Genomic DNA, 16658 nt, shown 5'->3' with positions numbered 1-16658 from the left:
ATATGTATCAGAATGCATGCAGTGACAGGAAATAAAAAAACTAATATGAAACAATTATTTTTTTTTTTTTAATTTTGCTACATTACATAACACCAATTAGTTGTCCAATTGATCAATTATGTATTTTGATATCTCATTTCGCTTTTTGTTATCACATGTTTGAAATAATTGGATAATAGAGTATTTAATTTTACTTTTTAATAAAAAAAGTAGTTGGCTATATTCACCACCTCTCCTCTGTCACCGCATGCACTAACATTAGTTACTTTAGCTCTTATATATGCACCTAAAATTACGCCTAACTTTGGATAATTCTAAAATATTTTTATCTAAGTAAATATTTCCTAAAAAGTATGTCAAACTTAAACTTAACTAGATATGTATTGCGCTACGCTAAGCTTGAACATTACCTTTAAATAGTTACACATATTTCCGCTACGAATTTCGTTTAGATTCTGTGTTTAATCCTAAATGTATGCACACCTTTTATTCAGCCTAAATTTTGATATGTTTTTGTTTGGTTCACTTGAAAGCGGAATTAACTGCAGTTTTTTTCTTAGCAAATACTTCGAAGTGTTTGCAGATTCAACTGCAATGCTTTTTATTAAGCTGTGCTTGAAAATATTTTGCAGCCATTTCAATATTTTCGTAATACTCTTCTCGGCACAGTATATTTCTAGGCGACACGCACTCAAGTACTGCTTATCTTTAATTTAATTGTAAATTTCTTAATTAAGTTGCTGTTTATTAAACTATTTTTGTAATTTTTAATACAAATTATATTTCATATTGTTCCACACAATTATTTTTTTATTTCTTTCAATACTTCATACATTTTCTATATGGTTTTATGAACTGTTCTCACCTTATCTTATATTTGTATTTTACACCTTTCATTTGTTTAAAATATGCACACTATATATACATATACTTGTACATATACCTAGTTATTTGTTTAATTTTAATTTAAACTTACTCACTTACTTTCTAGAAAATCACATTTAGTTGCTTAAAAAGTTCTTCACTCCTTATAATATCTGTTTATGTATGTATTTTTGCGTTTTTGACAATTTTTTCTATTAAAAATAATATCGAAAAAGCAAAAAGGATATACATATTATATTGGAAAACAAATCTTAAATATTAACTTATGACTTTCGCTATATTCTTATATTTTAATTAATATTCTACTTGTATATTTAAAAAATTATAAAAAGTTCTTGGGATTTATTTAAAAAATAACCTATATATTTTCTTTCCTAAATAAATACGCTTTATTTTGGAGTTTTCGGTTTATCTAAAAAATTACATAATTCATATTGCTTTTCAAAGGTTTTTATTATAAACTTTTACACATGCATTATTTTAGCACAAATTGTTAGAAATCAATATATTCGGGCAAATAAAAAATATATAAAATATTTTGGGTTAAATTTGGTGTTTTTAACTTGGTTATGAATATTTGTATGTTTATTTACTTAAATATTTAATTGTAATAAGAATGTATAGATGAAATCATTATATGCCTTCAGCACCGTAAAACTGGAATAATGTTTCCTTAACAAATTCAATTCGCAAAAATCATTTTTTTTTTTTATCGGAATATAGGCATAAAATGCACAGATTGTGCAAAAGGGGTATAAAAGGCTATATAACTTTAATACATATACAAAGAGATAATATTGGGCACTAATTTGAAGAAGACGAGCTAACGTTGGTGCCCGAACAATTCGAAGGAAGTCGTCGCCTGTAAAGAAACAGCGTTTTTCGAAACAACGCTAATTCTCACACATCGACATTGAGAAACAGAGTTTTGAGCCTGAAAGTCATTGGGTTCAAGTACCGGCCGAAGTATAACACTGTTTTTTATAAATGCAATTTAACTTCCAAGAATGGTAGGCGTGGCTCCGCTTTCTAATACGTTTAATTTACGTATCTCACAAGCCAATAAAGCAATAACAACCAGGACAATTTTTTTCGGCATCTTCTCTGTCAGTGTGAAAATGGGTGAAATCGAATGATAATTCCGCTCACCTACCATTTCGGTTGTGTTGAAAACTACTACATGTACGATAACCCACTAAATAAATATATCAGAAGCATTAATTTTCACATGCTACATGACACAAAAGGGCCGCATAGGAACTGATGTCAAAGTGAGCGTCATACCACCCGCCTATAGCCGAGTCATTTTCGATTTTCCCGTAATATAACTATAAGGGATTATATAGTTATATGACCTAAAGTTTAGGTTAGATACCAAATCCGATAGTATTAATTGTAATCCATTGACGGCTTCGTCAAATAACGTATGAAAATTGAATTCTTATGCAACGTTTTTGAATACAAAGATTTGCCAAAGCCTAAAAATATGCTCCCCGACTTTGTTCTTTGCAAATTGCGAAAATATAAAATATTCGATGACATCCGAACTTAGCTCTTCCATACTTTATTGAATTATTTTACTATGCTGATGATGCTCTAATTAACACATGTGTGATTGCCATTCTATTGTACATTTGATGCCAATAATAATATTTAATTAACCAAAATGTGGCCACAAACTTCAAACAAACATTTCAATATGTCCTTTCGTCAATTATTCATTGTTTTGCATGACAAATTATCAAATATATGTCGTTATAATGGTTAGGTTGGTTATTGATTATTTTAGACCAATAATTTCCTTTCAAAGACAACAATTATCTTAATGAAAAAATGTACAAAATGGCTTTGCGTATATAAATAAAGTACATAGACGTTTTACACAACACAATAAAAGCATGGGTGGGCATTACGTAATCGAAATTATACACTAAAATTTTCTGATAATTGCAGTAAAAATTATCACTTTTCTTCCATTTTTCTATAACTATTTTAGTTTGTTTTGTTTGAATAATATTTGCGAAATTTTTGTTGAATATTTTTGGTACATTGAAATATTTCGTTTATAAATTTAGTCATTAAATTTGTATGCCTACTGTCGCTTTGTGGTTTTCTTATGCTTAAAGTTTTGCTGACACACATATGTTATATATATATGTACGTATGTATGTAACATGATATGTATGGCATTTTCATATAAATTTTCATATTTCTTTATACTTTTGAATTTGATATGTTTGCTTTTGCGATGAAGTCTCAAAGGAGTATAAGTATTTTGTCGATATGTTTTTGGTAGATAACATAAGTAGATGTAACGATTTTGATATATCTGGTTACATAAATTATCTTCATGCACGCTTTCTCACCCCAGACACGATAGTTTGACACAGAGTGTAACGCTTTTAAAGTTTATGGTAAATATGTGTGTATGTATGTTTGTAAATATGCATGAGAAGTGTGAGGCGTGCAAATAAATTATATTTTGCAACATTTTTACCATATATGCTTTGGGTTTCATACTTTTTGCTACGTCTGTCTGTTGCATTTATGCGATTTCGTTTTGACGTGTAAAAATCAGTTTTGCGCAACACAAAATGTAAATAACGGTCTCTTATTACATTCGCAACATACATGTACATACTTACATATATTATTATGCATATTCATTCATACTCTTCTCGCATTCTCACTCGTTGCTGATACACTTAAATATCTACTATATCCTTTTGCAGACATCAATCCTTCGAAAATGTTGACGACACCTTTGATGTGTTGCAGAAACTTGCTTTTTTATCGGGATTATGTGCGTTTATCTTTGCATATATATTTGTGTATGCATATATGTTTGTATATAAATATTCATCATTTGTGCTTATTAAGAGACATGTTCAAACTTGAATGAGAATTGGATTTTAAATTGTGACTGCTCAGCTCTATAGAAGACATTTTTGGTTAGTATTTTTAGTTTCTGCTTCAATTTTATAATTTTCATAAGGTTACATTATTACTTTTACTTAAAGGTGCGCTTAATCACGCAATCTCTGGAACTAAATACTGTCGGGTATTTTCTTGCGTTTTTTCTTCTTTTTTTTAGCGCCACAAACGAAAATAGAAAATATAAAATTTGTGAAATTAAATTGAATAAATCTGGCGACTCCAGCTATCGCTATTCGTCTTTTTATGACTGTCTGACTGTCCGTTCGTCCGTTTGTATATATACGAACTAGTCCCTCAGTTTTTGTTTTCGATCTGAAATTGTGCACCCATCCTTTTCGCACCAAGAAGTTGCTCATTTGTCAGAACGGCCGATATCTGTCTACTATAGCATATAGGTGTCATACAAACTGAACGATCGGAATCAAGTGCTTGTATAGAAAACTTTTTCATTTGAAAGGTTATTTTCACGAAACTTGCCGCGGTTTATTGCCTATGGCAAAAAGTGCAATATTCAAAGAATTTTTTCGATCCGACAACTATAACTGTCTAAAATAGCTGTCATACGTACTGAAAGAGCGCAATCAAGTCCTTGTATAAAATACTTTTTTATTTGAAAAGTTATCTTCACGAAATTTAGCATAGATAATTATCCGATGCATCGCTACAATATCCCAAGGAATAGTTCAGATCAGACTGCTATAGCATAAAGCTCCCATATAAACTGACCGATCAAAATCAAGGTAAAGATTTTTTCTACCCTTTTTTGCTGTAAAATGCACCTGTGAATGGTATATAATAGTAGCTTCTGGTTTTAAAACTTTTTTATGATTTTAACTGTTGTCAATAGAATTTTAGGTATATCCGATGTGACTGTGTCTTATGAAGAGCATTTTACCGATTAAAATGTTTCTCACTTTTTATATCAATATCTAATCATAGTTTCTTGGATTAGTTTAGACTCAGATGTTGCTAGTTTATCAGCATATTATTTTGACATATTCCTATGAAATGTGGTCTGATAGGTCTATTTCTGGATATGATCTGGTCGACAAAATTTTATGCCACTATCATGATTCCGACGCTCTATGATACTAAGGAGAGAGATTTTTATGTGGGAAACCAAAACGTCGCGAATAATTAAAGGTAGCTTCAGAACAGAACAGGTATGTAAGAGAGCCCGAAGTACGCATTCCGGGCCCATGCTCATAACTTTCGAAAATATACGGAACATCAAGGTCAAATATATGCATAAGATTTGACAGCTTTAGAAAAATATATTCCTTTAAAAAGAATATAAGGGCTTCAAAGAAAAAAGACATGAGTTTAATTAAACGAAAAGCGATATGTGAAAACTACAATACAATGCAAAATTTTGTATTAACAAAGAAATATTGCTATAAAAGCTTAAACTTGAAAGTCTCTGTGATCGGAATTTTGTACTTTTCTCGGCAAACTAGTATTAACATGTCATGAAAAATATCAGAAGCAAAATTTAAACCAAAAATATCCATCTAAAAAAATTACCCAAAAAACTATCTTCTCAATGCAGTAAACATATTGCTAAAATGCTGCGTATTTTTATAAATATGAGGTTTTTTTTTTTTTAATTTTAAAATAAAGTTTTAACAATTTGTTCGGAATTAAATTTTTATATTGCAAATATCCTGCTTACTTTCTGCATGACTGCTAAATTCATTTATATGCCCATTTACTTGGAAATTTTTATACAAATATACACATATACATATATGCTTACTATATATATTTTTTTTAATAAATATATATATGCACTTTTTATTACCGCGCAAAAGTTCATTGCACAGAATTCGTAGGCTCGCCGACAGGATATCGTTAACACACGTACACGCATTCACACACTGACACTTGCGTCAGTCGTTACAAGAACAGCAACAACCTAAATTTATGCTACATATACTCGTAGATATAGTTCTGTATACAACCACATGCAGACTTTCGCTTTAAAGAAATACTTAAATTTTAAACTTAATGCTGCAACTAGGTGTTTGTGTGTAGATCGCTTTGTAGAATTACTATAACTCGACTTAAGCTTAGCATTATTTATCGTAAATAAGTAAATAGTAAGTAATTTTTGCTTATGAATGTATAGGTATATCTATGTCATTTACATACCGGCAATGAATTGAAAAATATGTATGTATGCGTATTAAAATTAATTATTCAACTGAAATTTGTTTTCCCATCAGTCCTTAATTCTCAATTACAGCTACTGTTGGTCGCCAATTGTCTCACTTTGTGGTCGCTTTCAGGTGGCGCTCCTTGTTTTCACACACCACACAATCGTAGCAGCGTAAATGTGTATGTGTGTGGGCCGGCATGGGCTAACCGTTAAGCGTTTGTCCTGCAATTACTCTAGTCACACATGCACGCACACACATACAGTTACACTGTGTCCTTTTTAGTGGTTGTTATATTGTGTGTGTGCAGCCTACTCTTCCGGCCAGCCAAGATCCTCACCAACCAATTCATAGAATCGTTGATTATGCTCGGCAAAGAATTTTCGCAATTTGGACACGACCACAGGATCAACATGTGGATGCTTGCGTCCTTTCGTTTCGCGTAAGCATCGGTCACCGCTGTCGTAACGCAAACAGTAGAAGCCTTTTGTCTCGTTGAAGTAAAAATGACTGTTAGTCACACGATGCTCGATGCCTTTATGCGGCATTCAACGTGGTGTCAGTGTTGTTGGTGATGTTGTTATTGTTGGTTGACGATGCGCAGGTTGATGTTGCAAGCGGTATGTTGCAGTTGTCCAGTCGAAGTAAGTAATTGCAGAGGCCGCAATATGAAAATTTAATGCGTTGCAGTTGGCAGCAGCAGGTAACGGTGCAAGCCGAAGTTGAATATAAAATGTCAGCATTGCAGTAGTCCGTAATAATTGTATGCAAGGAAGAGACAATGCATGAAGTTAGTTTGAGTTTTTTTGTTTTACAATGTCAGAGTGGCAAAGTTAATTGCGAGTTTTGTGTGGTATTTGAGGCAAAAAAATATGAGCATTCATGCTGCCAGTATGAGAAACACACATACATAGGTAAAGGTGAAAAAAGCTAGGATTCGGGTAGTGTACATTGATATTTTTTCTGCTTCGCATATTCTATGAATAGAATTATATAGTGTATACATAACTACATATATATGTATGTATGTATGCTTAGTGATGTATGTATTTATAATTTGACAGAAATTGCAAAGTGTCCAAGCATACACACAACTGGTTTAAATAAAATAGATTTGTATAATGAAATAGAGAGAGAGAGAGAGCGAGAGAGAGAGAAGGATATGTGGTTACTCTCTTGTACTAGATTCAATCGCATACCTCTGTTATTGCTCTCTCCTATAAACTTTTTAACAAGAACGCAATACTCCAAAATAGCAAGCAGGGAAATAGCGAATCAAAGACGACCATACTTTACCTAAAACACCCTGTCGAATTTTAAGAAGCTTTTGCTTTAAATATAAAACACACTTTCTAAGCTTTCTGTCATTAGTTTTGTCTTTTGCAAGTACCTTAAAGTCGTATATTCACTTGCAAGTCAGAAAAAAACAAGTTTTTTATAATTTTTTTTTTTGAAACAGACATTTTATTAGATACAAAAAAAAAATTAACACCTACGGAATTTAATGTGCTTTATTAATTCGCGATTTATTTTGAAAAAATTTGGATTTCCATGAACCCGTAGCCGATTTCCAGGAGAATCTCGGAAAAAAGGTGTCTGGCTTCTTGAGGCAGATTTTATACTCTTGCAACATGTTGCTACAGAGTATAATAGTTTTGTTCATATAACGGTTATGTGTATCACCTAAAAGTAATCGAGTTGGATATAGGGTTATATTTAGGTGACTATATTCGTCCCGGCAAAATCCGGGATATTGCTTTTTAGTCATCGATTTTTTTCCGTATTACAATTCACTAAAAATCGCGACATATAATAGGTGAGAGAGCAACACAATTTTATTCAGTTCATTCTTAACGCGGAATTCGGACTGTCCCAACCAAATGAATGACGAATGGTCAACTAAGGTTATATATGTATATACAATATAAACGATTAAGATTACGAAACGAGTTGAATTCCGAGTGACTGTCTGTCTGTCCGTCCGTCCGTCCCTGCAAGCGATAACTTGTGTTAAAATTGTGATATATTGATGAAACTAACACACGTTCCTTTGCATGAACGGGTATTGCCACTTCCACAACCCTCCATTGTGGGACTGCCCCGAGTAGGTTTAATGTCTATATCTTCCAAATCATTCAGGCTATGTCATCCAAATTTGAAACCCCTTTGACACTTCTTACGACAGTGAGAAAATATGTGAAATCGGTTGATCACTCCGCTCACTCCCCATGTAACGGTTTTGTTAAAGAATACTAAAAATACGATTATTCAATAAAACATTTGTCGGGGATAAACCTTGGCGCAAATAGTGCCATCTGAAGTGTAGAAATTATCAAAATCGGACCATAACTGTTCCAGCCTCCAGTTACTGGAACTGTGTCACCCAGTGTCTACAGCTGACTTTTTACCGAGAATATTAATCAACTTGTAAGAGAGAAATTCTTATTCATTCCGAATCATTTCCTGATAATAGTTAGTTTGTGTGCCAAAAATTGTTTGACTCGTGTCAATACTTCCCTTAGCCCCCAGATACCTAATAGAAAGACTTTCGAGCTTCCGGCTGACTTTATATAATATATATTTTATTTAAATTGAGTGAGCGTGTTTGTCTCCTAACCGTGGATCTATTTGCCCCAAATCAGTGCCTAATAATAGTGCACTTTGCGCCTGAAATGGATAAAATCGGGCGAAAACTTGCCCCAGCCCTTATATAACTAATATCAGGACTTTCAAACCAGCGGTTGACTTTATTCCTTATATAATAGTGAAGATAACTCAGATAGCATCTTTTTCTGTGAATAAATCATAATATGTTAATATCAAAAAGATAAAATCGAGTCTATACTACACCTACTTCTATCCCATAGGTTAACGCAACAAGCTCAGATCTCTCTCTGCCCCCAATATACCTTGTGTAGTGATTTCTGACTTTTCAGCTGACTTTAAACCCTTTAGGTTGGTCAAACTGTGTGATATTTGAATGAAACTAAGTAGACAAGTTGGTGTGGACCTTAGTGTAAATCTCATATACCTAATATAATGAATTCCAATGGTCCGCTGGTTGACGTTTTCCACATCAATTCAATAAATAAAATTTAGCCTCTTCGGTTGAGATTATGTCACATATGTCCTATTTGAAGATGATTTTAATACAATTTTAGCTGACGCGAAGTTAAATACCGCAATAAAACTAGGTGTGCCTGACTCATAATGTAATAAAAAATTATAAATTAATAAAAAACCAAATTTGATTTTTATCCTTTCAAATAATTATTAAAACTTTTTATAAGAAGGTCGCGTAAAAATTTCAAGTTTATTGTCCCAGCCGCGAAAATTTCCTCTGTCGGCGTAGTAGTGACACTATGCACATATATTTATATTATATAATATATTTTTTATATTTAAAAATCCAATTCTCATTACATACAATTAACTCTGCTTATATTTCCTAGTTACCATATACTACAGTAAATAACTCTTCGTATGCGAAGTTCATATTTCAAGAGCAAAATTATGCAAAATATATTAGCAATCTTGAAATAGATTAGCACTACATATGCACTGTTTTAGTTACAAAGGCATAATCAAAAATTATATTAAGACTTCTCAAACAACTACAATAAATTGAATGTAATATTAATGCTTATTTCAGCAAGTGCATATTATGCAACTACACAAATTTATAATTGTCCATATATAGAGTCAAAATTTACTACTAAAATATGCGTATTAGATATATCTTTGTAACGTTGAGAGTTAATTTGAGTAGCAATACATATGTACACATGCATTTGACTGATTGATTGTTACGCGCTGCTTAAATGTACTAATCTGTGTTAGCTTTTGTATGCAAATGTGTATGTAGCTAGTACTTGTACATACACATATATGTATATGATTTGTGTATAAGAGATATAGGCTTTAATAATGATTGTGGTATTCTACGTCTAAGAGTAAGTTTTATATAAAAGTGAATTGAGCCTTTTGAAATATGTAAGGTAGCTTCACAAATTCTAGAATTCTATTCGCTTTAAAGTACAAAATTTGTAAAAAAAAAGTAGATTTATTTTTACAAGACCTCATACCTATGTGATAATTCCTGTTACGAGTATATGATAACCCTCTCACAAAATTAGTAAACATTTTACTATACCATTCGCATTTTTAGGTATGGCTAAAAAATTATTTCCGTGACATTTTCGATCATTGATTTTTGCAAACTAGGCCCATCTTACGACAAAAAATTCAAATCTTGTGATATGTATGTAATGTAAATTTAATGACCTTGAAAGTCAATCGAAATTTGCTTTAGTTTTTCATCAGTGAGATATTCGTAAAGTACCTATATTTCATTGCTATTCTAACAATTTACTTTGGAAATTTATATAAAGTATGTGTATGTATGTGTGGAGACGAAAATAAATCCATTTGAAAATATATCCATGTGACATTCCAAATCATTGAATCGTATTAGCCAAGTAAATTGGGATGAGGTGCAACTCATCCTGCATCGCCTATTATTTACTATTGCCATTGGGCAGTAATCACGTGTTGTCACCCATACGGGCGCGTAGAACGCGCAACATAGCAGCGTGCTATACCTACTTACTTTACAAGTATTTAATGAAAACACGTACACACTCATACCTGTATGTGTGTGTGTGTGTATAAGTTTGCACATGCTTTCATTACACTTTAATCAAATTAGGGCAACACAATTAGCAAAATGTAGCAGCAGACATTCACGCACACACCCACATGCACACGTAGCGGCAGACAGGAAGTAATTATGTAGGCAGGGAGTAAATGAATATATGTATATGTAGATAAATCTGTAGTGGGGGTGGGGTCGCTTCCGCTTTGCCGCCGCTAACTAACGACTTACCTAAGAACGTTTCGATGCGCTTCAATTGCGAAACGGGGTCCTCAATTAATCGATCACCATTGACAACGAGTAATTGCTCGCGCGGGAAGACTTCCAGCCAACGATGCAAATGCAAATGATATAGAGATATGGTTAGCGGACGATAGGACTCATTAACCGTGCCATTGGGGAATATGGCCAGCTCCTCGAATGATCTACGAATACCAAAATACAAAAAGAATGTATGAGACAACGAGAAAATAGAAGAAAGCGGGGTTATAAGTATATAATTAAGTATTTATATAATTAAGTTTTGTATATATACAAACGTAAGCATATATATCTATTTATACACTTATACTTGTATAGTACAGTGCGGGTTTAAATGTTACGTATACGCCATGTCGCCACTGCTGTATGCCTGCCTATGGTACATACATATACATACACCCATTTACTGATGCACACAAATGCTATAAGCGTTAAGCAAAACATTTTTGTTTTCGCTCAATTTAAATTGAACGGCAACACGCGCTTATTTTATTGAATTAACAAATTAAAATGAATGTCGCGTCTGCTCCATTCATTTAGTAGGATGGCACAAACGTAAGTAACTTGTTACGGCGCATACAAACTCAGCTAACCAATGATTGCCGTGTTGAATTTTTACAATTTTCTAACATTTTACATTTCATTTGTATGCAAAATAGACAGTATGAGCACACTTCCTTTCTTTTCAGCGTTTTATTACTGTATTTTCATAGCATACACTTTAGCGCTGCAGCAGCATGCTAACACATACACATATATATCCATATACAATTTTACACTTAGTTGCTGGCACTTACTTGCTTGCAATTTGAGCTGCTGCTGCTGCGGCTGCCGAGCCAGGCGTTGGCGCTGTTGTGTGCGTTGATTCACCAATACGATTCCGTACCGCGCCACCACCTTCATCACCCACAACGCCGCCATCACCGCCACCACCACCGATGGCATTATCATACACTTGTGCTGCTGCATAATACTTGCTCGTTTTGCCATAGAGCGCCATATGCTGGGACGCGCGCAGCTGCTGGTTCGTATAGCCGGTACCGGGTCCATAGCCAGAGCCGGCTGCATCGATAGCGCGGCCGCGTCGCCTCTGATAGCTGTTGGCGTTGTATTTAGCGGGTGCTGGTGACGGTGGTGCTGCTGCGGGTCCATCGGCTAGCGGCAGCGTAGCCGTGGCCGCGTGACTTCGTAATTGTGTGTAATCAGAAATGGCCCTTGTCACCGGTTCACGTACAATGAGCAAAAGTTTTATGCTGGCATTCATGGCGCGCACACGTTCCGGCACCTAAAAGACGAAAGCGAGAGAACGGCGTGAGTAAAAAGTATAAATTAGAATTGCAAAGCATTTAAAATATGTAGTGAAAGCGTGAATGCAGTTGCCTATGTATGTATGTATGTGTGCAGATCACTGTTTGTAATGAGAGCAGAATTGAATTTGTCTTCGTTGGAGTTTCATTTTATTGGCTTTTCTCGATTTTCACATTGATACTTTCCACTTTGCTGCACATGTTTTTGCTTGCCGACAACTGCTGCCAAATTAATTTACAGTTTCGAGTTTCGCCGTCGCATATACTATACTTTCTATGCTTTCCAGTGAAGGATGTTTAGTTGTTTCAGTATGTTGCATACAAACATAGTGTATAAGAACTTTTGTACATATGTAGATATGTATATAAATGGCAGTATGCTCTGCTAATTAACTTAATAAGTTTAATGCAGGCGCAAGTTCTGTTTCACAACAAAAACAACTACAGCGGGGAAAAAAATTAGCGCTGTGAGTAATTTAAGTGCCGCAGGTTGCTTCAGCCTGGAGCAGTAGCTCAAAACAAAAAGCTGCTAATTGTAACAGTAAACTTACTTAGTTTATAAAAAACAAAAAGTAAATAAATTCATGCAATGTAGATCTAAATTTTTAATATGATTCATTAGCAGACTTGGGCAAATAAAGTAGAGCAAAGTTTAATCTAACATGAAACCAAGTGTCGAAGATGAATCTAAAGATCCGATCTTCAAACGACAAATCTATAAAATCAAAGTTGGTATTGCTCAGTTCGAGATAAATGCTTTTAAGATATATCAAGGAAACATATTGGATTCATAGTAAATGAATGTTTGAGTCTGTGATACCTCCAGGCGCAGACCGCGCGCACCATTAACCAAAAAAAAACACCTAATTAATAATTTTAGGCAATGGTTAAAGCGCAGAAGTCTGAAACAAACGGTATTCACGGTGAAATATCTGCCACTGTTTTTCAAATAGTTTTTAACCGCTCTTGCAAAATAAGGGCAAGCGTTGTCAAGATCGAAAATTATTGTATTGTGTCTAGTCGCAAATGCCAGTCGTTTTCCGGAAATCACTTTGATACATTTGCAGAGCGTCCTGTTAATGGTTTCACTCACCAAAAACAGAGCATTACGTTGGCGTCATTAATATTCGGCTTTGCCGTTAATTTGGGCGGTTGGTCAGATTTAACATATGATCACTAGAGTTTAGGGTTATCGTAGTGGTTAAATTTTTTAACAAAAGTCACAAGCCGATGCAAAAACGACCTTCTTTTGTGGCGTTTTAGCAGCATTTTAGACATGTAAAATCTTTCTGCAATATCTCTTGGCTTGAACTCATATGGAACCCAATTTCCTCACTTTTTGAATGTATCTGTCTTCTATGAAACGTTCTGAAATGGCTGCTTGAGTGACTTCAAAAGATTCTGCAAACTGTTATTGTATTGGACAACAGTCTTTATCGGGTTTTGCTTCCTGTTCCTTGTCCTCCGTCTTTCGAAGCCAAACTCACCACCTTTAAATCGTGCAAACCACTTATGGCTCATTTTCTCAGCGAGAGTATATTCACCAGAAATTTCCACCAAAATATAATCATTTTCAATTTTATAATGAGTAATTATGAATCTTGCTTCGAATATTTCTGAATGGAAAAGAAATACACCAAAAACTACTTGTTACTTAACAAAAATAAAATATTATGCCATCACCTATCATTTCACTCTACCCTAATCAATCAGCAAAGCACTCAGCTTGAATGCTTGCAATTAATTTTTTAATAACATTATTTCCACCGTCAAAACGCGATATACGCTAACTATACCTTCTGACCACTCTAACAACGCCCAGATTCATGCATGACTTGTCAACTAATTCTAATTAAAAACACTTAAAGGGCGCCATGAATTCAATTTTTAAATACCAATCCTTTGCAAAACGGCATGCAAAGAGTGCACATATAACAACAACACCGATAAAATTGAAACAAATATATATCTATATATAATTTTTTTTTTAATTGCCGTCGCCCACGCTAGCACAACAGCGAGCAGATGGATATTGAATCGCCGTTTATGCAATAATGTTTCAAGGACAAACGCTCATTATACAATTACAAGCGGCTGCTAATTACTGACCCAAATATCCGTTGAATAGTCGCGATCGCGTTGCGATGTCATAAACGTTACGTTGAATGCATAAAATTGGCTTTCGAGCGCACCCCCGTTTAATTGCTTTGTGGTGCATGAACTGGATCAGCATGAAAACGGCGCTTTGCCTAGCATATAATTAGGCGCTGACAACTCGTTTTACTCTTTAACTGGCTGGCCAATGCACTGGCTGCCTGTGGCTGCGACTGACGAGCACAATAACGATAAACAATTATAAAACCAAGCGGAAAAAAGCATAGTAAAAGAGCAAGCAAAGCAAGGGTGGCAAGGAATGCATGTAATCGGGTCAATCCAACGCAGACAAAAGGATTATGCCGCTAACTTAATGAAATAAAATATTTAATAAGAGCGCACAGACAGCTGACAGCTACCAGACTAATGAATATCAAAGTAAATAAAAGTACGGTTGAGTTAATACAGCAAAAAAATCTGCCAAGCGTACAAAATCTTTAAAGCCAAACTACTACAACTACAACTAACATACAATATATTTCTTCCTTACTTATTATTCAACCCTAAAATATATGCAACAAACGCCTCATTTGTGCTGTGTGCTGAAAAGTTACAAATTTAGCGTCTGGCAACAAGTGAGCCATTTAATCCATTCAATGGCCGCAACCAGCCAAGCAGTCAGACAGTCAGTCATTTTGGCCATTGAGTTCGCTTATGCAGACACAAGCGGCTGTTTGTGCAGTCATAAAAAGCAAATATATTGCTCGACAAATTGAACCCAATTGAACTCGGTAGACATGTAAATTAATTGACAGCTAACGGTGTTGCCAAAAAGCATACAACGCTGGGTGAGCATTTTGAGAAGCTCCGTTTGTGACAGCCGACCTTTTGGCAGACTAAAGCACAAGAAAGCAGCGTTGAAAGTTTGCCAGAATTTGGTGAAATGATTTTTAGTTGTCTTTGTGTTTTTCAATTGGTGCCCACTTACAATAATATACGGTATATAAATAATTATGCATTTACCATAAGAGATTACAACTAGCAATGGCAATTTTTTTAGCAAGCCTACGACAGTTCAAAGGGTATAAGTAAGTGTTCCACAGCTAAATATCTTATATATAGACTATACAGGGTTGTTTAATGAAAGAACTGTATAAATAATTTTGTACTAAAATATATAAAACCCTGCAAATATAAAATATAGAGGTTATATTTTATTTTTATAATCATGGAACTAACAGTTGTTACCCGACTATTGTGGAATCCGTCGAACGGTCGTAGCTACAAAATTTACTTCTTTCGTAGTTTAGTTGTTAAAGAAGTTGGAGGACATAGTTCCGTTATTTCATATTGTTTAGTGAGTACATATTGAATTTAAGGTTATCGCTCATTGCTCACCAACTGTCAGTACTATTCTAGTATGATAGAGATAGCATACATTGAACTTCAAATAAAATTTCATTTTTATTCATCGAACTAGCGAAGTATAAAAAAAGACGATATACTTGTATATGGCAGATACTTTTTTTTTTAAATATTTTGTTTAAAAAAGTTTCGTGAATTCGGAATTGGTGTAGAAAGTTTCAAAATTCTTCAACTAAGCAGTTAAATTTGCTTTAGAAATTTCTCTTATATATATCAATTATAAAAAATGATTTTTCCAAGATTAATGCAATATTTGTTAAACGGGTATTACCGTCTTTAGCTTGTATAATTTATTACAGTATTAAAAAGTATTATTTCTAAAAATTATTAATACAATTAAGAGCTCCACAATTTTCGCAAAAAGAGCGGCATGAGGATTAAATAGAACGTTATAACAAGCTAACTAGCATTATTTCCTTACTTTATGAGTATCTTTTAATATATAATATAATAAATATGTACAAGGTGTATTCATTTGTATATATATGTGCATATGACCCGACGAATATACATTTGTGTACTTAGGTATGACAACTTCCTTGTTAAATAACTGTTTGTTGCAGTATGGCATGTGTCGGAAATATCTCGTCTTGTTCGTTCATATTTTATTTATTCAATTTGTAAAATGCTATTGTTTTTCAATTTCTATTTATAGTCATATTTCAACATATTTTCATTTATTTTAAATATTTTCATATTTGGCAAAAACAACTACTTTTTTGTATTTTGTGCACGCAACCGTAAAAATAGTAAGAAATGGTGAAGTTTCTTGGATATTTGCCAACTTTCAATTGTTCTTTTCTCTTAATTGGAATTTTGAAATTGAATTAAATTTTAGCACTTCTATTGCGATGTTTTTATTTAGTTTTATTTGGAAATGAAATGCTTTAAAGAGCAATGCATGCAATTGAAAATTACAAAATTAAGTTTTGAAGCTTA

General features: G+C 33.7%; 1 protein-coding gene across 1 annotated transcript in view; it reads right to left on the bottom strand.

The window, feature by feature from the left end:
• Positions 1–2360: 2360 nt before the first annotated feature.
• The window catches only part of Hs3st-A (Heparan sulfate 3-O sulfotransferase-A), a 155120-nt gene continuing 140822 nt past the window's right edge, over positions 2361–16658 (bottom strand). Inside the window, exons 7-9 of the mRNA XM_014247350.3 lie at positions 11691–12178; positions 10864–11057; positions 2361–6513 (exon numbers count right to left, since the gene is read on the bottom strand). Of these exons, the coding sequence (XP_014102825.3) occupies positions 6290–6513; positions 10864–11057; positions 11691–12178 (906 nt within the window). The 3' untranslated portion in view covers positions 2361–6289. The remainder of the gene's footprint in view (positions 6514–10863; positions 11058–11690; positions 12179–16658) is intronic.

This window comes from Bactrocera oleae, chromosome 4 (genome assembly GCF_042242935.1).
Source record: "Bactrocera oleae isolate idBacOlea1 chromosome 4, idBacOlea1, whole genome shotgun sequence".
Lineage (NCBI taxonomy): Eukaryota > Metazoa > Arthropoda > Insecta > Diptera > Tephritidae > Bactrocera > Bactrocera oleae.
The sequence above is the reverse complement of the archived record's forward strand: the minus strand, read 5'-3'. Positions and strand labels throughout refer to the sequence as shown.